Source organism: Muntiacus reevesi, chromosome 3 (assembly GCF_963930625.1).
Source record: "Muntiacus reevesi chromosome 3, mMunRee1.1, whole genome shotgun sequence".
In the NCBI taxonomy this organism is placed as follows: domain Eukaryota; kingdom Metazoa; phylum Chordata; class Mammalia; order Artiodactyla; family Cervidae; genus Muntiacus; species Muntiacus reevesi.
Window position 1 is genome coordinate 119,071,409 of NC_089251.1, and position 24,437 is coordinate 119,095,845.

Below are 24,437 nucleotides of genomic sequence, written 5' to 3' on the forward strand. Positions count from 1 at the left end.
TTTTTAGGCAAGAACACTGCAATGGGTTGCCATTTTCTTCTCCATGGGATCTTCCTATCCCAGGGATCGAACCCACATCTCCTGCACTGGCAGGTGGATTATTTTACCGCTGAGCCACCAGGGAAGCATGAAAAAATTTATATTTTCTCTCATTTGCTCCAGAGAGGTGTGAGATGTTTATTGCTTAAAACAAGGACAACATTTAAAACTATAGCATTGTACATAATTGTCTAAATTCTAAAGCCACAACTAGAGAGAAACTGAAGAAAATTAAATCCCTGGGAACAAAACCAATCTCAACTTCACGGGTGAAAACCACTCTGGTGTCACATCAGAAGTTAGCAGCTATTGATATTGCACTATATGGCCACATCAAAGAAAGAAAATCTACAAATGGGTCCACAAATGGATGATGGATTCATTCTACACATCTGTGAGGGAGTGAATACCTCCATGACTTTGTCCTACTGAATGTGAAGTTTAAAGAAATCTCTTCTCAGTTTGGGATGGACATGTACACACTGCTGTATTTAAATAGATAACCAACAAGGACCTCCTGTATAGCACAGGGAACTCTGGTCAATGTTATGTCCTCCTGGAGGGGAGTGGGCTTTGGGGGAGAATACATACAGGCATCTGTGTGGTTGAGTCCCTTCACTGTTCATCTGAAATTATCACAACATTGTTAATGTTAATCAGCTATACTTCAATACAAAATATAAAGTTAAAAAAAAAAGAAAGAAATCTCTTCCCCAAACAATTCCGACATACTTATGTGCGGTCCTTTGCCAATCCCAGTTGTCACTTCCCATGGAGGCTGGAGCAGAATCACAACCATCCCTCTTGAAGCCCCAGCCAACCCAGCAGGAAGGAGCTCCTCGTGGACCCTGCCCCTGCCGCGTCTTCCCTGCCGACAACCCCTACGGAGCCTCCCGCCCTATGTACCCAGTGTCAGCGAGCCCGGAGCACCGGCCCAGCACAGCTCTGAGGTCCTGCGTGAGCTGCCCAGCCCTCCCAGCCCCACCGTGGCTCTCCGGGGAACCATCGAGGAAGGAAGACTCAGTCCAGGTGAGACACAGACTCCATCCAACACCGGGGCCTCCCCAGCCTAGGGTGCCTGTGGCCCTGGAACCCCAGGGCCCCGTCTCTGTTGACCTGCTTCTTCCCGAGCTCCCACTACCGTACACAGCTCTTTCCACGAGGGACTGTGGGCGCTGCCAGGAGCCTGGGTAAGGCCTGGAGCCCAGAACACCTGCTTCCCACCCCTAGAACAGCCCAAGCCTCTGCTCTTTGGCTCTTGTACTCTGGTGGCTCCTGGCATTTTAACTGTTCACTCCTTTCCCTGACATCCTGTCCCTGTAGCCTACGATGGTTTTCTTCTGGCTTCCCTGGTGGCTCAGACCGTAAAGAACCTGCCTGCAATGCAGGAGACCCAGGTTCGATCTCTGGGTCAGGAAGATACCCTGGAGAGGAAATGTCAGCCCACTCCAGTATTTTTGCCTGAAGAATTCCATGGAGAGAGGAGCCTAGCGGACTACAGTCCATGGGGTCCCAGAGTTGGACATGACTGAGCAACTAACACTCACACACATAAATGACCAACGACAACACCCCAAATAAGTGATGAATATTCATTAAGGATGCCCTCACTCCCCTGTTCCTGTTCAGAGCAGCGTTGCTTGGAACTGACTTGCCCGGCTTAAGGTGGCTGTGAAGGAAGAACACTTGCCTGTAAGTCAAGAGGGCTGTGGCAGGAACCCCAGGAAAAAGAGCTGGTGTGACAAGGAAAAAGAAGCAGAGGTCCATGCACTTAACCTCTTGTCAGGGATGTTGTCACAGCCATTTGACGCTGTGATGTCCAAGAGCCCTGCCCACCCAGCACTCAGGACACACTGCTCTGAATTGTCAAGTAACTTGGGCAACAAGCGGCCTTAACGCTTTACAGATTGCTCACCCTCTGATTACAGGGACATCCGTTTAAACCAGATTCATTTTCATATAGCTTGGATTCTACGAGGAATGTTACTGAAATTATTAGGAAAGATGACCAAATGTTTAAAGGTTGCTGGGCCTGATTTCACTTCTACAGTTATGTCATTTATCTCCCCCAACCATCAGGATAAAGCACTTTGATTATGTAAAATGTAACTGTGGAATATTATTGGCCACTGTTAAAAATGGTATCATGGATTCTGAGCTCTCCAATACTGGGAATAAAGGGTCTTATTTGGTCCAAATGTTTTCTCCACTCATCTAAAATCACCATCCAAATAAGGTTAACATAGGGGCTTCCCAGGTGTCACAGTGCTAAAGAATCTGCCTGCCAATGCAGGAGCTTCAGGAGACGTGGGTTCAATCCCTGGGTCAGGAAGAACCCCTGGAGAAGGAAATGGCAACTCACTCCAATATTCTCCCCTGGAGAATTCCATGGACAGAAGAGCCAAGTGTCTACAGTCCATGGAGTCGAAAAAGTCAGACACAACTGAGCATGTATGCATATGCACAAGGTTAACATAATCACGACGCCAATAACAAGAGTCCATCTTCTAGACTTAAAATGAAATAAGTGCTATTTTTACATTAATAAGAGACTAATTGAAAGGAAATGATTGGGGAATTACCTGGCAGTACGGTGATTAAGACTCAGTGCTTTCATTGTCATGGGCCTGGATTTGATCCCTGGTTGGGGAAATGAGATCTCTCAAGCCATGCAGCATGGCCAGTAGGTGAGGGAGGGGGAGAAAGAAAGAAAGGAAATGATTGTTCTCCCTTCCTGCCTACCCCACCCCCGAGGAGCCTTGGTATTCAGCTGGCCCATCATTTTTACCTGCTAGAATAGATTGTTCTTGTTCCTCCCACCTCTGGTTCCTGCTGGTGGGTCCTGGTATCTGAAATTTCTTTTCTTCCTCTGCTCAGTGTCCAGTGACAACCCGATCCCTCAAATAAAAGATAAAGAAGACACTCAAGAGATGCCCTGCACTTCCTCAGACTCTGTGCCAGGTAATCTAGATTTGGACTACTCAGCCTCACCTTGGGGCTTCACTAATGGTTCAGACAGTAAAGAGTCTGCCTGCAATGCAGGAGATCCAAGTTCCCTGGGTCAGGAAGATCCCTGGGAAAGGGAATGGCAACCCACTCCAATATTCTTGTCTGGACAATCCCATGGACAGAGGAGCCTGATGGGTCTATCGGGTGGCAAAGAGTAGAACATGACTGAGCGACTAACACATACACACACACACATATGCAGGCTCACCTTAAGTTTTGTGTCTACCATGAGGACAAGCCATTCGGAACACCCAGGCCCAGGTCTCTTCTCTCCACTCTCCATCTTGGTCCACCTTTCCCACTGCTGCTCACTCCCTGCCCTCGGGAACTTGAACAGACAGGAAACCAGAGCTCTTGAAAGAAGACAGAGTCCCGGGGCGGAGATGGACGGTGGGGTGAGGGAGATGGGTCTGGGAAAGGTGGATGGAGAAGGGACGCTGAGGATGAGGGACAGAAACCCCACTAGTACTGACCCGACTGAAGCCAAATCCAGCCTCTGTACCTTGACACCGAATTACTGATATATCTCAGAGACAGAGTTTTGGATGAAGTAGAAAAGAACAGCTGTATTGTTTTGCCAGGCAAAAGGGACCACAGCAGGTTAATGTTCTCAAAACTGTGTGTCCCAGTTTGGACAGAGTAAGTGAGAAGTTTTATATTTGTGGTTCAGAGAGGAATGTTCTTCTGATTGGTCGGTGGTTTGGTAATTGGGAGACAGCATGATCAACCTCTTGTTTCTGCCATTCGGGGGTCTCTGTGCTTATGGGCAGCAAACTGTTCATTTCTCCCACCTGGTGAGGGTTTCAGTATCTGCAAAACAGGTCACAATATTGCCCTGTATATCCCTTGAGGAGGAGCCCAGGCTGTACTATTATTCCTTTCTCCCTTATCTCCACACCCGACTCCCTTCCCTAATTAGCATCTGTTTGAACATGCTGGTTGGAATTTAGGGAAGGCCTTGGAGGTCAGATGAAGCCTATTTCCTGTATTTAAGAAATGGGGGACAGAGTAAAGCTTTTGTGCCCAGGAGCCCCTCAGGGTCCTGCACAGTATCAAGACCTGGACTCCAAACACCACTAAGGAGTCTGCAAACAGAGAACATTCCTCTGCCAGGTGATGTGTGAATCCCAGCAGGGAAGGACTATTTGGTTCAGCAACTCCCAGAGGCCACTTGAGTAGGTAAAACTCCAAACTGTTGCATCAAAATGCAAAGCAAAAACAATTATTCTCCAATTTAAAATAAATTTTTTTAAAAAATGGAATTCCTCAGTGGTCCAGTGGTTAAGACTCTACCTTCCAATGCAGGCAGTGCGAGTTCAGTCCCTGGCTGGGAATTAAGATCTCACAGGCATCGAAGGGTGGCCAATAAATATATAAAGACACCATCCTTCTGCCACTATGGCAAGTTTCAACTTTTGTGACTTTTTTTCTCCCTTGCAATTTACTCTTTAAATTGGGTCATTTACCCTTTATATTTACACAGGTTGGGTTTTGCAAATTGCATTCCATGATGTTGTTTAACGTGTCCATCCAAACTGCTCAACTCTCTGAATTGCTTCTGGAAAAATAAACTTCCCTGTATCAGCTATTTTGGTTATCCTGAGCTATAGCTTGAACAGTAAAGGAAAACCAGACAAAAAAGAATGCAAAACAAACAAAAATACTGTTTGACCCTAACTCTAAATCAGTGCCCCAGATGTGGATGGTCCTCCTTTCCAGCCCCCACCTTGACTATGGGAACTTTCATTTTCAAACTGTATCATTCTTTACATCATTTGGATTTTTAAGGTATTTAAATAATTTGAAATGCAACAAATCATTTTTAAAGTCTGATGATTGCTGGCTAGCTCCCTCAGTTAGCTATTCCTCTGTAGGCTGGAACTTGACACAGATCTCATAGCAGTGTGTAAGCAAGAAAATGACTGCCATTTGTGAGATGAGCCCTCATTTGATATGGCTTCAGGTCTTTCTGTATTTATTAGGGCAGCAAAAACTAGCAGAACTTTTGGTATTCTTGCGGCTAACAAATGCTGGCAAGCATAAGCTGACTCCTGCTTTCCCGACAACAGACAGATGGAAGTATATAAGGCACTTAGTCTTCTTCACTATTTCTCAAGATGAATAATCACAGATACAGCAGTTTAAAAATATCCCATCACAGATATCTAAGCAATAGCATGTACCTTTCATATGGCAAAGGCATTCACCCTCTTTGTGGCCCTCAGAATTCAAGATTACCATGCACACTCGCTGCTGAGTCTTTGTTCTTCTTCCACTGGGAAAGGGGAATCTCTCTAAAGAACTCCAACTGAGTCCTCTGTGGGACAGTTGTTCCCAGTTCACTGTGATAATCACACAGGGAGCAGTAACCACAAGTTGATCAAACCCAGGCCAAGTTGGGGAACCTGGTGAATCCCCAGACCTGTACTAGGGGTGCTCTCCACTCTCTGCTTCTCCCACCAGAATCTCTCAACACTTTCTTATCAGCCCGTCTCTGAGTTCTAAAATGAATTGTACTTTTTTGTCAGTGAGAAGAGACGATGTCCCTGAACCAAATGACTCAAAGGAGCTCCAGGAGGCATCCAGGACACTTCCCAGCAAGAAAGGTAAGGATTGCCTTTGGGGCTGCATCTTGTCATGAACACCCACTAGGTGACTGTAGGCATCATGCCCAACATAGTTTGTTTCCCATTCACTGCATCTTCCTCTAAGGTCTTCATGAAAATTATATGGAAATGAGAAGGCATTTGGGGCCATTGAAATACACACCCATTGGAATTGTTTGTTCTGAAATCATCAAGGTCTCCTACATACACAACTTCTTATAGGGCTAGTTACACTTCCCTCTTTAATGGAAAGTCCCCAATAGGACACTGCTTCCTCTTAAGACAAGACTGAAAATTCTCTGCTACCCTCTCCTCATGTAGGAAGGTAGGTTGAATGCCACCCCTGGTTGCCCACTGCCCCACCCAGCCCCTTGCTCCCCATCCTCTCTTTTGAGGATTAACCATCAAGTGAAGGGCTCACTCCCTTTTCATCGCTGTCATATGTTGACTTCTCCACCACTCCCTGGAGGACCTCAAGGCTGACTTTGAATCTTTCTATCACTTCCAGTCCTGCTATCCTCCTGGACACCTGCAAGGTCCATGTGAGTTACAGACCCATCCAAGACCCTGACCTCTCAAATCCTTCAACTCCTTATTTCCAATGACTTTTCCCCCCAACCCGTTCTTGGCCTCCCCAACCCAAAGGGCCTTTTCATCATTTAAATCTGGCTCAAAAAAAAAAAAAAAAAAAAATCTGGCTCAACTTCCCAATAAGTTGAAATTTCCTTTTCTTGACACTCAGTGCTTCAAGTTTGCTCCTTCTATAGCTATTGCTCAACTTCTGATCTCTCCTTCTCTATAAAAATGAATTCAAAAATATCTGTCCTGCCCTGATTTCTTCTTTAAAATTTCTTCCTCTGCAGCTTTCTCTCAATATCATTTGGGTGACCAGTCATGGGCCTTTTCTGTCTCCATTCAATCATCTGCCTTTCTTTTATTTATTTATTTTTGTCTGTGCTGGGTCTTCGGTGCTGTGCTTGACCTTTCCTGTAGCTGTGGCAAGTGGGGGGCTACTCTTCATTGCAGTGCATGGGCTTCTCATTGCAGTGGTTTCTCTTGGTGGGGAGTATGGGCTCTAGGGCATGAAGGCTTCGGGAGTTGCCACTGCCCAACTCTAGAGCACAGGCTCAATTGTTGTGGTACACAGGCTGAGTCGCTTCAAGACATGTGGGATCCTCCCTGACCAGGGATGGAACCCGTGTCTCCTGCACCAGCAGGCAGATTCTTTACCACTGAGCCACCACGGAAGTGCTATCTGCCTTTCTTCATAACCCTTCTTACCAGTTTAGAGTGCCAGATCCATTGTTTCAGTCACCTACTGCTGTCTTTACCTGCTTTGCTTCTTGTCTTTGCCTAGAACTTCCTGGCAGAACTTGGAGGAGACTACTAGCTGCTTCCAGCACACTGTACCTGAAATCAGGCACAGTCGGAGAGAGGCACATGACTGGGCAGTGTGTTCTCACTGTGTCTTCATGACTCCAGCATAAATGACCCTCCACACCGCGTGACCACTCCACTTCCTGTGATCCTCTCAAATCTAAAAAAAAAAAAAAACAGTTTTTAATTTTCAAACCTCTTATACCTCACTGCTTGCCTTTTGCACAACAGATGACCATTCCTCTTGTTTCATAGAAAAGCATCAGATGGGAATTCCCTCTCTTCCTGCTCCCATCTGTAAATGCTGCATCTGCCTGATCCTTTCCAGTTCATTCTTTCTCTCCAAAGCAACCCTTCCACCTCTCCTGACCATCTCCATGGTCCCTCCTCTTTCTTGAGAACTCAGAATCTCCCTCTGATAGCTCAGATGGTCAAGAATTTGCCTGCAATACAGGAGACCCAGGTTCCCTGGGTCAGGAAGATCCCCTGGAGAAGGGCACAGCAACCCACTTCAGTATTCTTGCCTGGAGAATTCCATGGACAGAGGAGCCTAGCGGGCTACAGTCCATGGGGTCACAAGAGTCGGACATGACTGAGTGACTTTCACTTTCTCACAAGGATATTCATTCAACCAATGCCCAGTCCTATCACAGTTCATGAAAGGAATTTTCTCTTGATCCTCCTCTCACTTCAGCCACCTCCATCACTCTCCCTTCTGTTTCACAATGAAACTTCTAGAAATGAGTTACCCAAATTTATTGTCTCCATTTCTTCACATCTCTCTCTCCTCTGATGCTTTAGAATTTCAGCATCACCAAAGATCACCAATGACCTCCTGGTCACTGTGATTTGAAGCTAAGCATTGTTGACATATGAGGTTGATAGATCAATGTTTGTAGCTATAAAGATGATCTGTATCTTTTCAGGAAAGAAAAGAAAAAGATGTATCTGGGCCACCACAAAGAAGAGACAGCACAAAAAAAGCCACCGAGGAAGTAAGATGAAAACACAAGAGGGGGCTGGAGGCCAGAGACCGTTCATCCTTGCCAGTCAAGGTGTGGGAGATGGGATTTTATTCTAAGTGCAATGGGGAGCCACTGAAGAGACCTAGTCTGTGACGTGACATGATGCAATTTTTTAACTTTTAATTTTATATTGGAATATACGGTTAGTTAACAATGTTGTGATAGTTTCAGGTGGACGGCAAAGGAACCCAGCTTCCATTCTCCCCCAGACTCCTCTTCCAATCAGGCTGCCACACAGCTTTGAGGGGAACACCCTGGGCTGTACAGTAGGACCTTGTTGGTTATCCATTTCAATATAGCAGTGTGTACATGACATGATTCAATTTTCACCAACAAAAAATTGTGGTGTTATGTAAAGAATGAATTGGAAATAGAAAAGAATGGATACAGGGCACTCCTTTAAGGGGCAGATGCCGTGGGAGCTGACAGCAGCCTGGATTCAGATCTGGCAGTGGATGGAGAGAAGGTCTATTCAAGATCAGTTTGGGTAAAGTTGGCAAGATTTGGTAAATTGGAAGCTGAGGATGAGAGAAAGAAATCAAGGTTTGTTCTTCAGTTTCTGGCCTAAACAGCTGGATGAATGGTAGGTGATGTTGTTGCTGAGAAAGGACGCAAATATATTGGGGGAAATTTTTAGAATTCAATTTTTGACCTGTTCATTTCAATATTGGTGCTGTCTATGCACCTGTGTGGTTTGTCAAGAACCGTGAGTCTCTGAGATTACCCACTCCTGCAGTGTGATGTTCTTTAGATATATGAATATTATAAAACCACAAAGCGCCTGGGTCAGGGAGAAGAATTCTTTTATTGATATTCACAACCAGTTCAACATTGTCACATTTCTCATATGGAGACCCACAGGCACAAGGAGAGAGCTGATGGAATCTTCTGTGTGAATGCAGATTACATCCTATAGACACAGGAGAAGAAGGATGGATTTTCTGTTTGTATACAGGATAAGGACAGTCATCTTCTTTTGCTTCTGAAAAGAGAAAAGCAAATTTTTTTTTTTTTTACTGCTTTGAGATAAGATTGACAAAATCCTGAGTCTTTACCCTAATTTGGGAGAATGTAAATGCCTCTTTCTAAGAGCCAGAGAAACCCCAGGTGTCTCCAGCTTTTACTAAAGATTCTCCAAGTTCTGGGCTTCATCCCTTTTGACACGTAAACACCTAGGGATAGAGTGCTCCTATGTCCCTGTTACTGTGGAACTTAACCTAGGAGCCTAGCCCTGGCCACAACCATTTGATCATGACCAGAATGAGAAGTTTTATCACCTCTTTGGATTAGGCAGTAATTAACTAGCTAGAGATTTAATTTTTATGGTATATGAAAAGCAAAATAATTCTAGGGGGAGTGAAAGAAAACATCCCCTATTTTTATATCATATATACTTTTATGTCTCAGGAGGCTAGAGCTTTTCACAAAAGCATTGAGAAATCAAGGAGACAATTTCCCCACAGTACACCAGTTTGAAAGTGCAAGTCACTCAGTCATATCTGACTCTTTGCAACCCCATGAACTGTAACCTGTCAGGCTCCTCTGTCCATGGGATTCTCCGGACAAGAATACTGGAGTGGGTTGCCATTCCCTTCTCCAGAGGATCTTCCTGACCCAGGGATCAAACCCTGGTCTCCTGCCTTGCAGGTGGATTGATTCTTTACCGTCTGAGCCACCAGAGAAGTCAATTTGGCACTCAGTAAAAAAAATCTAGTCCAAAGATATAAATACAAAATCCACTGGCAAAATAAAGGGGGAAGAAAGACCCAATGCTAACACCCCCACTCCCACTCCCCTTCATCCTCTGGGTCTCAGCCTCACCCTCCAATGCAGGGCCCCTGCCTCTCAATTCTTAGATGCCTTTTTGCCCCTTCCCTTCTAGAGGCATCCTGGGTCTCTCCTGTCCCCTGTATCACACACAGGCCCTAGGGAACCTGGTAAAGTGCTTTACGAGACCCTTCCTCTGCTGAAACAGACCATCTGGCCATGTTTACTTGAATGTGGCACTTTCTGGCAGCAGGGGTCTGAAGGCAGGAAATAGGAAATCAGCCCCAGTGCTCTGGGGTTCCCCCAAATTAATCTGATTGGTTTCAGCAGGTTGCACAGAGAGTGAGAATAGATGGTAAGTTTTCAGGGGAAAGGAAGGTACATACAAGGGAAAAAAAAAAAAAATATATATATATATATATATATAATTACAAAGAAATAGCAGGAGAAAAGTGAGGTACAGAGCAGGGGTACCAAGGTCTCACAGTGGGGAGACTGGGAGTGTGAGAAGGCAATCACTATTCGGGGAAGGAAGAGGGCCACTGGGACCCCAATTAAGACTATTTCCAAATCACTGTTTGGCCAGGGGCAGCCTTACTTGGGCATGGAATCCAAAAGACACTCCAACAGCAAGATCAGGTGACTCATAAAGAGGACCACTCAACCAGGAATGCAAAGGTCGTGACAAGGGCACAAAAGAGGACAGAATGTGCCCAGATGCCTAAATCAGAGGGTAAGGCTGGTGATGGAATTTGTCATCTAAATGCTCAGTGTGGGAGGCTCTCTCTTGCAACCCACAATAGACCAATAACTTATTACCATAAATAATATATTTTTATGAAAAATAGTACACTTTTCAAATAAAAATATCAAGTGAGTGGTATCATTTTACATTTTTGCAACTCTCTTTAATGTCTACCTTAATCAAAGCTGGATTTTTTTTTAGAAAATTTTATTAACTATCTTTTCAATGTGCTTCTTCAATAGTTTTGTACATATCTTTACTGTATTATATTGAGAGCTGAGAGAACATTTTTAATAACATCAGTCTATATCCTGTTAACAATTACTTTCTGTTTTAAAGCTTCTTTTAATTTTTTTTTTCTTTAATTGAAATATGTTTGGTGTACAATATTATGTTAGTTTCAGGTACACTACATAGGGGTTTCATTTACATATACTATGAAATGATCACCACCATAAGTCTAGTAACAACCTATCCCCATTCAAAGTTATTACAATACTATTGACTTTATTTCTTATACTGTATGTTATATCCCTTTGGCTTATTTATTTTATAACTGTATGTTTGTACCTCTTGATCCCCTTTACCTTTGGTTGAATCATAGGAAGAAAATTCAGCCCCACACAAATCTGTAGCCAAAAGGGTGGAGTACTTTAACAGTCTCTTGAGATATCTGTGGTTATTCACCTTCGATACTACACCAAAACTCAACAAGTGGTAGTTTCTTAAAGGTTTGCTATAACCAGAGTCTGAAACCACATCAATGAGCTTTTCATACTATTTTGTAGTAAGATGTTTCACACTATCTTGTGATTCAAATGAATCTTCTACTCATGCCAGATTTTATAATATCATATACAACTGGAACGTATTGGTTCACTGGAGTTTATAGTGAGCTTACAACGCAATCACCTGAGTATTGTTCTTGAGACAACCATGGCACTTCAAGATGCAACAAACTACTTTATAAGTGCTCCCCACTTTTTCACATAGACTTTTTTCCTTTTGGCTGCATTGGGTCTTAGTTATATCATGTGGGATCTTTCATTGCAGTGCACAGACTTTCTATTGTGGAGCACAGGCTTAGTCATTCCACAACATGTGGGATCTTAGTTCCCTGATCAGGGATCAAACCTGTGTCCTCTGCACTGCAAGGCAGAGTCTAAACCACTGGACCACCAAGGAAGTCCTCACACAGACTATTAAAAAGATGTGTTCTCAAGAGTATAAATTTAATACAGTTAATAATTTTAACTGTTTCATCAAGAACATTCTTAAATGAAACTGCTGTTTTGTTGTGTTTTTTTCATGTTGAGTAACTGGTGATGGGGAATGCAATAGATAATTCTAAGATTTGGGGACTTTATTTGTACGGAAGCACCAGCATTTTTACCTGCCTTATCTATGCAAAAGTCAACATAGCAAAAAAAGGCAAAAAACATCTTATTAGGAAAACAATTTTGACCTGGAAGTTCTCCTGAAAGAGTTTCCAGGACTCTCCAAGGGGTTCACAACCTCACTTTGAATCTCTGGTCCAGAGGCTTAAATGACTGGCTCCCCAAAGGACATTCTGTTAGTAGTGGAACCGTTACTGACCAGCTTTGCTATGGCCCTCCCCTGACTGGCAGACAGATCAGTGGTAGAGTTAGTCTCAGGAGGGTGTCTTGGAGGCTCAAGCAAGACTGGAACCTCCAGCCTTCAACTCCAGAGTGTTCAAGGTCCTTCGTGGTTCTCTGGGAGATTCCCTATTGACTTTCCAGAGAGGAAAGTGACATGAATGCTGTTTGTGTTTTTTTTTTTTTTTTTCAGAGATCAGTGATAATACTTCAGAAATGGATGAAAGGAAGAGACCCCAGGAGCCACCCAGCACACCACCAAGAATCATCCACGACAAAGGTGAGGGATTGCAAGTCTCACGGTGCTAATCAGGAACCCAAACTTAGAGAGTTGTTTTACTCTGAGTCAGTGTTTCTCAGCCATTTGTTCATTATCGCTGCTCCAGAGAGCCCATCTAGATAATTTTTTCTAATAATGAACCCTACCTCCCAGGGTATTTTAATAACACAGGTATATTATATATCCATTTCTGTATGGGATATATTTATTTATGATTTATACATGAGAAGAGTTAAGTTTTTTTCACCCCAAGAACCAATTAGGGGGCAACCCATCATTGTTAAGGCTTCCCTGGTGGCTCAGAGAGTAAAGAATCCATCTGCAATGCAGGAAATCCAGTTTTGATCCCTGGCTAGGGAAGATCCCCTGGAGAAGAGAATGGCTACCAACTCCAGTATTCTTGCCTGGCAAATTCCATGGACAGAGGAGCCTGATAGGCTACAGTCATGGGGTCGCAAAGAGCTGGACATGACTGAGCAACTCTCACTTTCTTTTACCGCGGCTAAGAATTCATGCTCTGAGTATATTCATGGTACCTTATTACACTGCCAACCCATCTGGTTTTTCCCTAAGACCTCAGTCACCATATTTTTCACATGACCTTCCTGGGAAATGAACAGTAGTCATAAACACAAATGTAATACTACGCCTGAGCACGAGCCCCTGACTTTGTTGTGTGCATGCGCAGGACTAGAGAATCTCGGTCCCTAAGCCCTCTTGAGGAGCCACCATTCTCCATTATAATAAAAGGGACAGAAATAATACCATTAAAGTTTTACCAGCTCAATATTGATGGAAATGAATACAAAGATTGCTTATTCAAAAGTTTCTTTCTTATTACTTTCAAGATTCCATGGATGATGACAGTAAACTGTCTTTGGGAAAATCTCCTGGGGAAAAGCGTAAGTGTAAAGAAGTTATTTTGTCTCTGGTAAGGTAGAGTTGATATTATTTTTATTGATTGTTATGTCCTTAGGACATCCAAGCCAGAAAAAGATGTGTGCTTTTTACAGCAGTAATTTAACTTTTTGCAACATTAAAAAAAAAGTACTATAAAAGTAATACGCTGTGGCCATTAAGACTAGCTTGCTATGTGTGACAGAAAACCACCACTTACCCTCCCCCTCCAAATAGTGGGTGAGATAAAAAGGCTTATTTCTCTCTCCTGTAGAGAAGTAGGAGGTCGGGGCTGGCACCATACTTGGTTCATTCTGGCTGTTGCTCCATCATCCTCAGCGTGCGGCAGCCCCTCCACTGGGCTCCAGCCCACAAGAAAGGAAAGAGGCAAGGTCAAGGAGAGGCACACCTCCTCCACCGTAGGACTCTATCTGCAGGCTAAATTTAGTAATCCTGTTGCCATTTCATTGCCAGGACTGGTTCCATGGCCTTACCTGACTGCAAAGGAGGCTGGGTAATGTAGTCTTTATTCTAGAAGGATGACTATCCAGGTGGAAATCAGCAACTGTACTACTAAGGAAAAGGGAAGAAGACAGAAAGGAACAACCAGGCCTGCACACCGCCTGCTGGGCGGTACTAGTGTTCTGCACTATTTCTGGTTCTCCTTCCCTTCCCAGACATTTGGAAGCCTACACTTGCTGGCCCCTTGCAGAAGACAGGGCCATGTCACCAGTTCTGACCAAGAGGCCAGTTACTCCTGAGTCAAAACACATAAGAGACACTTACTGCTCAGTTCTCCCCACCCTCTTCCTCTGACTGGGAAGGTGTGTGGAAGAGGGAGGTGGCCAAAGGCCAAGCACCTTTGGATGGGTCTCAGCACCATCCACAGCAGACAGCTGTCCTGGAGACCCCTGTCTTGCAGAGAACTATGCCTGGCAGAGAAATACACTGTGCACGTTAAGCCACCAAGGTCTGGTTCTGCTTGTGCTGAAGAGTAACCCATCCTGTCCAGCCCCACATAAAGTTCCTCATAAAATCCTCCAACAGTATGCAAAGCTATTAATCAGGAAATGAAATATCTATTTATTCTGCTTCTGCCACCTTATTTTTGTACCTTACAAAAACGCCTGCATTCATGTTCATATATATGTATACATTCTTTATATATATATTACATTTATATGTATATACATTAATATATGTATATACATACACACACGCATGCTTATTCTACATAGTCTATTCTATAAACACTTCTAAACATTTTTCTCATTGTGTCAATGTTATCCATTACCTATTTTCCTTTTTTGGATGGGAGGGGATATACAGTTCATTACTGTATGGTTAACAATTTATTTCAATAATAACCTATTGGCAGTAAGTTAGGATAGTTCTCATTTTTATATAAAAATAGAAATCATGTTGCATGTGTTGGTATCTTTACACACTTGTCCAATAATTTCCTGAGAATTAATTTCTAAGTATGAATTACTCGGTTAGAGTTTATGTATCTTAAATTTCATATTTGTTACCAAACTATTCTCCAGAAAATATTGTTGTGTTGTTGTTGCTGTTGTTCCCTTTAACAACACAAGTGCTCATTAATTACATCCTCATCAACCCAGACATGATAAAACTTTTCACAATTCTGGGTATAATTCAAACCAAGCAATGCATTTTTTGGATTTTTGGTGGTCTAAAGATGCTTTTTCAAAAAATATTGTCATTTCCTCTTTTAGTACTTTCAATTTATGCTTTTGTCCATTTTCCTAGTATACTATTAATCTTTTGTTTTACTATTAAGGTGATTCATCCTCTAATGTTACATATATTGGAATTGCCCTGTTCTATTTTAATATTGTGTGGATGTTTTTTGAAGTATGGGCATTTAAATTTTTTAAATGGTTAAATTTGTTCATGTTTTACCTTCATGATTTTTGGTCTTAAGTTTTGGTTAAGATCATTTATATCTATGACTAATAACAACCTATATTTTTTCTTCTAGTCTTGAAACAACTAGTTATAGAAAAAAAGGGCATATTTTAATGCTAATAATTTGCCACATCTCTGTTATTCTTTATTCAATCCTTTTTCATTTCCAAATATTTTCTTCACATAGACTCATGGGTCTCTTTCCTCCCCAAAGTGATGGGAAGATAGAAAAAATTTTACTTAAAAATTTCAAACTTGTAGATCACTATAGATAGCCATAAGAGATGATTTTCTTTTCTGTTTCAGAAAGGAAGAGAAAAATACATAACTGGTCAAGTTCAAAAAAAAGACAGAAGAAATGTCCCTCAAGAGGTAAGCAAGAAGGATGAAGGTGTCATTCCCTTGGTGTTCATTAGGGTTCTTCTCTCTAGCCACATGGCCAGCTCCACCCCAACCCCTAGACCATCTCATCAAGAACTATACCTCACAAAGGGAGAACCAGGTTGATTCCAACAGGCTTCTTTTATCTTATCACTGGGAAGGAATGAGGTGGAGGTGGACAGGAGGCATCAGACGATTTTGAGATATGGGACTTCCCAGGTGACACTAGTGATAAATAACCCATCTGCCAATGCCGGAGACACAAGGGACACGAGTCCAATCTCTGGGTCGGAAAGATCCCCTGGAGGAGAGCATGGTAACCCACTCCAGTATTCTTGCCTGGAGAACCCCCACGGACAGAGGAGCCTGGGGGGGCTACAGTCTATAGGACAACACAGAGTCAGACATGACTGAAGTGACTTAGCACACACAATGTCCAGTGCAAGTTCAGAGCCAAGAAGAAAAGACAAAGCAAAAACCTGAATGTGCAGGCAGGATTCAGATTCCCAGTCCCAAACTGGGGTTAGATTTGTGGTCATCGAGTGTTCAAAACCACCCGCAGAGATGCTTAGCGTGTCATTGACTCCATGCATGAAAAAGCATGTTATTTGAAGCACAAGAAAAAAAACTGTATGTAACTCTGTGCTTTTCTGGACCCTCTACTTTATTCCTTTTCACGCTCATCACCTTTTCTCCTTTTCCTCTGTACTTTCTCCCTCTTCCCCTGCCCCTCTCCTTTCTCCTTGTTTCTTTAGTTCAAGATGTGCCGATTGGTGGGGATTGTCTTAGATTCCCAGTTCTTAGGAGGTAATGTGGCATCCTGGGAGGAAATCTCCTCTCAGCTCCCAAACTGGAATCATGACATGCCTTTCACTGCTTTGGACATTTTCCCAATTTTTCTGCTTGTTGCCAATATCCCTCAGTCTTGGGATCTGACCTGGGAAGGGACCAGAATCTCCTCCCTTCCCCTTCTCCTCTGCTTCTCTCTCTCTCCCAGTACCCAGCCCCGCCGCCTCCTTGTCACATGCTGAGTTCTCTCCACCAACAACTTCTGGGAACACTTGACATTCAGACCTCTGAGCTTTTCTTGTTGGTGTATAAAAATAATTTTAGAACATAGAACTCCCCTTTCACTCTTGTGTTTCTGAGATTTTGGGTAGTATCTCCAAAGTGGCCTCGACTGAGATCCTGGGCTAGATTCTGCCCTTTCCTGAAAATAGACTGACTTCATACTTAGGGAACCCTGACCATTACAAGGGGCTTCCCTTGTGGCTCAGCTGGTGAAGAATCTGCCTGCAATGAGGGAGACCTGGGTTCGGTCCCTGGGTTGGGAAGATCCCCTGGAGAAGGGAAAGGCTACCCACTGCAGTATTCTGGCCTGGAGATTCCATGGACTATACAATGTATAAGGATGAAAAATACATAATTTAAAGATTTTCTAAACTATGCTGCTTGTTACACATTCATTCCACAGAGATGCATTGAGCTGAGGTGTGTTCTGGTCACATGTCCTCAGTTCTGGGGACTTAGTAACAAGCAAAACAAGATCCCTGCCCTCATGGAGCTTATATTCTCACTGATACGTGTAATGAAGAGTCAGAGGAATTGAAGGAGAAAAAGAGAAATAGGGTTTAGGGAGGAGAAGAAAGATACATCCAAGAAAGAGAGAGGGGTAGTTACGGAGAAATAGCAATACCAGAGGCCGGCAGGGATACAAAGGGAACTCAAAGTGAGGGGACTGGGAGAGCGAGAGGGAGGTCGCTGACGGGAGGGCCCCTGGGACCCCAGTGAAAACTCATCGTAAATCTCTATTTGGTCCAGGAGAAGCCTCATCAAGGCTCAGAATCGAAGAGAAGCTCCAAGGGATGACTCAGGTGACTCAAAAGAAGGACGACTCAACCGGAAGTTCAAAGGTCGTGACAAGAGCCCAAAAGGCACAGGCTGAAGGTGCCCAAATGCCTGCACATAAGGATAAAGCTGGTGGTGGCCCTGATCACCGGAATGCTCAGCGTGGGAGGGTCTCTCGTGGAGCCCGCACAGGTGACGCAGATCTAAAGTGACTAGTAGAAGGAGGGAGAAGCATAGATGAGGCGGCATGAAGACAGAGCTGGGGTCTTGGGGTCTGGGAGTGGTTGCTGGGAGAAGTAATCATGTTCTCAGGGTGCAGGTCGCCTCAGCTGTGTCCTGTGGACCCACATCACCTTTCCCAGGGTCTGCTGTTTATATGTCCATCAGCAGAGTCACCTCTGCTCCATGGAGCCTGGGGGCTCCTCTCCCACTGATGGGAGTAGCACCAAACCTCAAAGTAGACATGTTCTCTGGCTTATTTCTTCATGGTTTGTCTCTGGAGTGAAATAGACTGATCCAGGAGTTTGCATATTTAAAATTATCTTGGGACTTGCCTGCTGGTCCAGTGATTAAGAATCCATCCAACCAAGCAGGGGATGTGAATTCAATCCCTGGTCGGGCAACTAAGCTCGTGTGCCACAAGGACTGAGCCTGTGTGCCACAAAGATCCCTGTGCCACAACTAAGGCCTGACGCAGTCAAATGAACAAATAAATAAAATTATCCCAGACTGGGAAACCCCTGTTCATCCGGTGGTTAGGATTCTGTGCTCTCACTGCCGAGGGCCTGGGTTCAATGCTTGGTCAAACAACTTAAATCCCATAAGTGGTGTGGTGCAGTGTGGCCAAAAATTTAAATTAAAAATAAAATAAAATAAATAATGCCATACCCGATGATCAAATTGTTGCCAGTTTAGGCTCCCATGAATGTGGTGTGGACACACTTTCCCTACATCTTCACCAGCACTGGAAATAACAAGGGTTTCCCTGGTGGCTCTGATGGTAAAGAATCTGCCTGCAACACAGGAGAACCAGATTCAATCCCCGGGTCAGGAAGAGCCCCTGGAGAAAGGAATGGCTACCCACTCCAGTTTTCTTGCCTGGAGAATTCCATGCACAGAAGAGCCTGGCGGGCTACACTCCATGGGGTCGCAAAGAATTGGACACGACTGACTAACACACACACACAGAGAAATAACAAGCCTTTTCCATTTGTTGAATACACAGGCCAAGAGCGATAGTCTGCCAGTGTTTTCCTTGGAACTTCTTTGCGCGCTGCGCAGGGTTAGACACGAGGTGGGAGGTCACAATACTGCTCGCCAGCATCCCAGAAGGTCACAGACTCCTGCCTTGTGTATTCGAGAAGGGCCACGTGACTTGGCCAAAGAAATGTGGACAGAAATGCGAGAGCCACTGCAAGCCAAAACTTGAAAAGCTTTTTCTAAAAAGGGCCAGAGAGTGAGTCATTTAGGCTCGGCTGGCCATACCGGTTTACTGCTACAACTTTAACCCTGACTTGGTGGCAGGAAACTGGCAGAGGCAAAAACGTAAACAAGTAGGCCTGGCTCCACCCCAATAAAACATTCTTTACAGAAACAGACACTGGGCCGATTGGCTCCTGGGCTGTAGTTTGCTGACATCTATAATAAACCACTAAGTTCTGAGAGGACCATAAATGACTTCAGCATTCTCTAGCCTACATATACTAACAGCCCTGTTTTTATGTGGGGCTTCCCAGGAGGCGCTGGTGGTAAAGAATCTGCCTGACAGTGCAGGAGACGTAAGACCCAGGTTCTGTGCCTGGGTAGGGGAGATCCCCTGGAGGAGGAAATGGCAACCCACTCCAGTATTCTTGCCTGGAAAATCCCATGGACGGAGGAACTTGGCAGGCTACAGTCCATACGTTAGCACAGGGCTGGACACGACTGAAGAGACTTAGCATGCACTGTTTTTATTACTTTTTCCATTTTTATTGAAGTGTAGTTGATTTACAGTGTTGTGTTACTTTCTGTTGTACAACACAGTGAATCAGTTACACGTAATACATGCATCCATTGCATTTTAGGTTATTTTCCATCTAGGCCATTAGAGAGGATTGAGTGGAGTTCCCTGTGCTATACAGTGGGTCTTTATTCATTGTCTATTTTATATATAGTATTATACTATATATAAAATATAGTGTATATAGTACACTATATATAAAATAGACAACGAATAATACTAGATAGCGCTGCATTGATTTCTCTTCTGGTCAAGCTCTTGACATCTTGAGGAGCACTGGTATACTGCGCTTACAGAAAAATGCTGGTGTGTAGTGTACAACTTGAGGGACTCACACAAAGGAAAAGCCCGGGTATACCCAACAGCTGGGTCAAGAAATAGAACATAACCCACACCCGTATTCCAAGCCCTAGCTGAAGCCCCCAAGGTGTGTCCCAGCCTGGTTCTCTGAGCATCACCCAGTGCTTCTGGTTCTGTCCTGCTCAGGGCCAGCTCTTGCGTCTCCTCCCCCATCACACACTCCATCCCCACAGCCAACCCCTCCATCCTCCTTCCTTCTTTGCTACACAGCTCCAGACTCACCTTGAACAAAGCCTCTTGGACCCAGCAGGTACAATGTTTTTTCTTGGTGGCACTTACCACAGGTGTAATTTTTTTTTTTTTTTTGATAGTTTTTATTGGGGTTCTCTCTTTTTTCAGACATACCTTGAGGCATGCAGAACTTCCCCCACCAGGGATAGACCCCACACCTCTTGCAGTGGAAGCACAGAGTTCTTAACCACTGGACCACCAGGGAAGTCTTCAGATCCCTTTATTTTAAAAAAAATGTAGTTAATTTACAACGTTCTGTTAATTTCTACTGTCCAGCAAACTGACTCAGTTATACATATACATGTATCCTTTTTCATATTCTCTTCCCATTTAGGTTGTCAGATAATATTGAATAGAGTTCCTTGTGCTATACAGAAGGTATTTATTGGTTATCCATTTTAAATACAGCAGTGTGTACATGTCCATCCCAAACTCCCTAACTATCCCTCCCCCAACCGCTCCCCCCTGGTAACCGTAAGTTCTTCTCTAAGGCTGTGAGTTTGTTTGTTTTATCACAAGCATGATTAACTGTCTGTGTACATCCTATTCCCTGCGGGAAAATCAAATGAGGTCAGAAGGCCTTGCTCGTAGCTCCAGCTCTCCTCTGTGCCTGGCAGTTTGTGCTTAAATAGCTGCCGGATCAATGCATTATCCATTCTTCCTCATCAAGTATGAATACCTGTATCAGGGCCTCCACTGACCCCTATCAACTGGAAAAGAGAGCCCCTTCCTCGACGCACTTGACTTACATCTGGCAGAGCCGATTCTGGTAACCAGGCCCTTTACTGCCCCCTGCTGTAAAGAGGCAGGAAGTGTGCAAATGGACTATAGCTCTGATGTCACTAGGAGCTCCCCGCACCCCACCTTAAAAGGGGACTCCTGGCTCAGTGTGTGTTCCACACAACCATACGCAGAAGCCCTGCCAACGATATGTAAGTGTGCGCATCACTTTACAATTGGCAACCGATTTGTTCTACTTTTTGCCATTTAATCCTCAAATAGGTATTTTCCAGTCCATTTTGCGGATTCAATGAGAACATAAAGGACTTGCATGAGCTAAAACAAACGTAGGTGTTTTAATCTCAAGTCCTTTGTTTTACACTGAAAAATAAATACTCCCCTTCCAGGTCTTTGTAGTAAACACGAGTAGGAGGCAAGAGTCCAGGCAAACACTGGCAGCTGTCCGTCAGCATCAGCTTCTCCACCTCCTTAGCATGTCCGCCCACCCAGCTTTGACTTCTGATTTAACACTTTGTCTTGGGACCGCAAAGAGTCAGACATGACCGAAGTGACTTAGGAGGCACGCACACACTCTGTGTGGGACAGAAGAGCCCGGTGGGCTACAGTCCATAGGGCCACAAAGAGTCGGACACGACTGAATGACTGAGTACCCACACACACACTCTGCTGTCAAACGATGTGGAATCTTGTTGCAGTGTTTCTAATGGCGTGAAAAGAGCACACACATAAGGGTTGGCATGTCTGGATTCCAATGCCAGCCCCATCTCACAGTTTGGTGACCACCAGGAATTCTCTCTCCAAACCTGTGCCAGAGTCCCCAACTCTACAATGAGGACCATGGCCACTGCCTTCCCTTTCTGAAGGCTGTTGTGCAAATAAACAAGAAAACATATGTGTGCTGCTTTCACTAGTCCCCCAACTAGTGCTTCTCCAGTCACTCCATCTCCACATGGGCCCTTCCTCTATAGATCATGGAGCTCCAGACTTTTCCCCAAGCTATGAGGGGTTTTTTTGTTTTAATTTTTATTTATTATTATTATTTTTGACTGCACTTGGTCTTCATTGCTGCAAGCAGGCTACTTTCTAGTTGTGGTTCATGGGCTTCTTATTGGGTGGCTTCTCTTGTGGTGAAGCACAGTCTCTAGGGTGCATGGACTTCAGCAGTTGCAGCTCATGGGCTCAGTAGTTGCTGCTTGAGGGTTCTAGAGCGCGGGCTCAGTGGTTGCAACAAACGGACATAGTTGCTCTGTGGCGTGTGGAAGCTTCCGGACCAAGGATTGAACCTGTGTCCCCTGCATTGGTAGGTGGATTCTCAACCACTGGCCCACCAGGGAAGTCCCAAGGCACAGTGTTCACCTGTGGCTCTTCCCTAGGTTCTGTAAGAATCCCTGGAGGTGGTCTTCCCCATCACGAATGGGGGTTTTTCCATTCTGCTCTTCTTTGTCTCTGTTAGGCTTTTCTTTTCATTTTCTCCACCAGGTTTTTCATCTCTATGAACTCCCTCTGTTTTTTCTTCTTTTTTTTTTTGGTGTTGTTGTTGCTGTTGCTTGTTGTTTGGTTGATTTTGGGTTGTTTTTTGCTTGTTTGTTTGCTGGCCACGCTGCTCAGCATGCAGAATCTTAGTTCCCCAATCAGGGATCGAACTCATACCACTTGTGCTGGAATCACGAAGTCTTAACCAGTGGACCACCAGGGAAGTCCTTCCCTTTGCTCTTTAATTGCTTACTTTCCCTAGCAGGTTCCTCGTCTTTGCTTGCATTTACTAGCGGTGATCTAATAGATGTGGGAGAGCGGCACTCAAACCGCCCTCCACCCCTTCAGGCTTCCATCCTTAAACGTCTGTTTACTGAGATGAGAGGTACTGTTGCTACTGCTAAGTCACTTCAGTCGTGTCCGACTCTGTGTGACCCCATCCCTGGGATTCTCCAGGCAAGAACACTGGAGTGGGTTGCCATTTCCTTCTCCAATGCATAAAAGTGAAAAGTGAAAGTGAAATCGCTCAGTCATGTCCGACTCTTCGTGACCCCATGGACTGCAGCCTACCGGGTTCCTCGGCCCATGTTATTTTCCAGGCAAGAGGACTGGAGTGGGGTGCCATTGCATTCTCCGGAGATGAGAAGTAGGATGGAGCCAAATGAAAGATTGTGGGAAGCAGATCAGAAACCTTTCTCCCTCCCTAAGGGGTGGGGGGTGGAGCGACTTTGGAAGCATTGGGGACGCAAGGTCCCTCCTAAGTAGGCAAAGGAGAGGGAGCTGCCCATGCCCACCACTCTGCACACTGGGCTGGCTGCCCAGGGTTCCCAAAGCCACACGTGGCGGCCACATCTGCCTGTGGGCAGGTCTGGGATGTCTGTGTCCACTGGACCTGTACTTGATCGTTCGGTGACACAGGCAGCTATGGCAGGTCCCTGTTGCCATCCGAATCCCCCTCGGGATCTTCACAGTGATTCAAAGTTACCCGTGACTCCGCCTTGTCAGCAAGTTAGGAACCCGTAGTGCAAATGCCCCACTCAGCTTTGATGACATCAGCACTCGCTGTTGTAAACAGCGTGCTAGTGAACTGCAGAGCCAGGATTACAAGCCCACCCAGTCTGGCTCCCAGTGCCACGCCCTCGTTCACTGGGTCATCTTCAGTGGGCGGATTCTGGGGACCAGCGGTGGAGCTAGCTTCTCTGTGCAAGAGCACCGACCAGCTATTCTTCCCACCAAGGTCTTCCCACCCCTTATTCACACCTACCTTGCTACAGCCCCTGCTCCCCGAGGCTGAGCTTCCTGTGGGTTCTATAGAAGGCAACTTTCGCCTCACTTCTCGTTTCTCATCTGACTCCACCTAGTTCATATTTTCTGAACTAACTCATGGTTTCTTTGCCATTAATGTTGCTCTATTTCAGGTTTTTTCCCCCAATGATGCGCTTGCTTTTTCATATGTTTTCCTTTAGATCTTTCTATAAGTGTTCGAAACCAGGGTAAGAGTTGGGTTATATATTCTCCTTGCCTCACTGCAGATGCAACAACATCCAGGATGAATGCACATCAACTCTGGGCAGCTTTCTCTCTGCCCACCCCCCCACCCCAGGAAACAGCTCCTGTGTCTGTCTTTAATGAATTTGCCCACAGTGAGGTTGGCGGGGGATGGGGAAAGCAGGAATTGCTGATGTTTATGTTGTGTTCGTGCTAAGGCGCTTCAGTCATGTCTAACTCTTTACAACCCAATGGACCATAGCCCAAGAGGCTCCCCTATCCATGGGATTCTCCAGGCAAGAATACTGGAGTGGGTTGCCTTGTCCTCCTCCAGGGGATCTTCCCAACCCAGGGATTGAACCTGAGTCTCTTCTGTCTCCTGCATTGGTAGGCAGGTTCTTTATCACCAGCGCCCCTGGGAAGCCCGATGTTTATGTTACCCCTTCTACTTTTACAATTCCTTCTCCTGAATCAGAACCCCAGATCCCTACTCTAAGGCTGTGAGTTGCCTAATCTCTCCATAGGCAATGTGCAGACTAGTCTAGAACTCTTGGGGGTTTTCTTCTCCTCTTAGAGGAAGAAACGGGAGAGCAATCAAATGAAAAGGGACAAGACTTAGCATT

The 24,437-nt window shown here is 44.7% G+C and overlaps 1 protein-coding gene across 7 annotated transcripts in view; it reads left to right on the forward strand.

Annotated features, from left to right (window-relative positions):
- Window positions 1-24,437, forward strand: part of SP110 (SP110 nuclear body protein) — a 54,044-nt gene that overhangs the window by 8,468 nt on the left and 21,139 nt on the right. For 5 of the 7 annotated variants that reach the window (XM_065930404.1, XM_065930398.1, XM_065930399.1 and 2 more), the window contains exons 4-12: window positions 799-1,068; window positions 2,917-3,000; window positions 5,577-5,654; window positions 7,958-8,086; window positions 10,410-10,556; window positions 12,378-12,464; window positions 13,313-13,366; window positions 15,600-15,665; window positions 17,496-17,714. In XM_065930404.1, coding sequence (XP_065786476.1) covers window positions 799-1,068; window positions 2,917-3,000; window positions 5,577-5,654; window positions 7,958-8,086; window positions 10,410-10,556; window positions 12,378-12,464; window positions 13,313-13,366; window positions 15,600-15,665; window positions 17,496-17,714 — 1,134 coding nt within the window. The remainder of the gene's footprint in view (window positions 1-798; window positions 1,069-2,916; window positions 3,001-5,576; window positions 5,655-7,957; window positions 8,087-10,409; window positions 10,557-12,377; window positions 12,465-13,312; window positions 13,367-15,599; window positions 15,666-17,495; window positions 17,715-24,437) is intronic. The other 2 variants (XM_065930401.1, XM_065930405.1) reach the window with 2 other exon arrangements.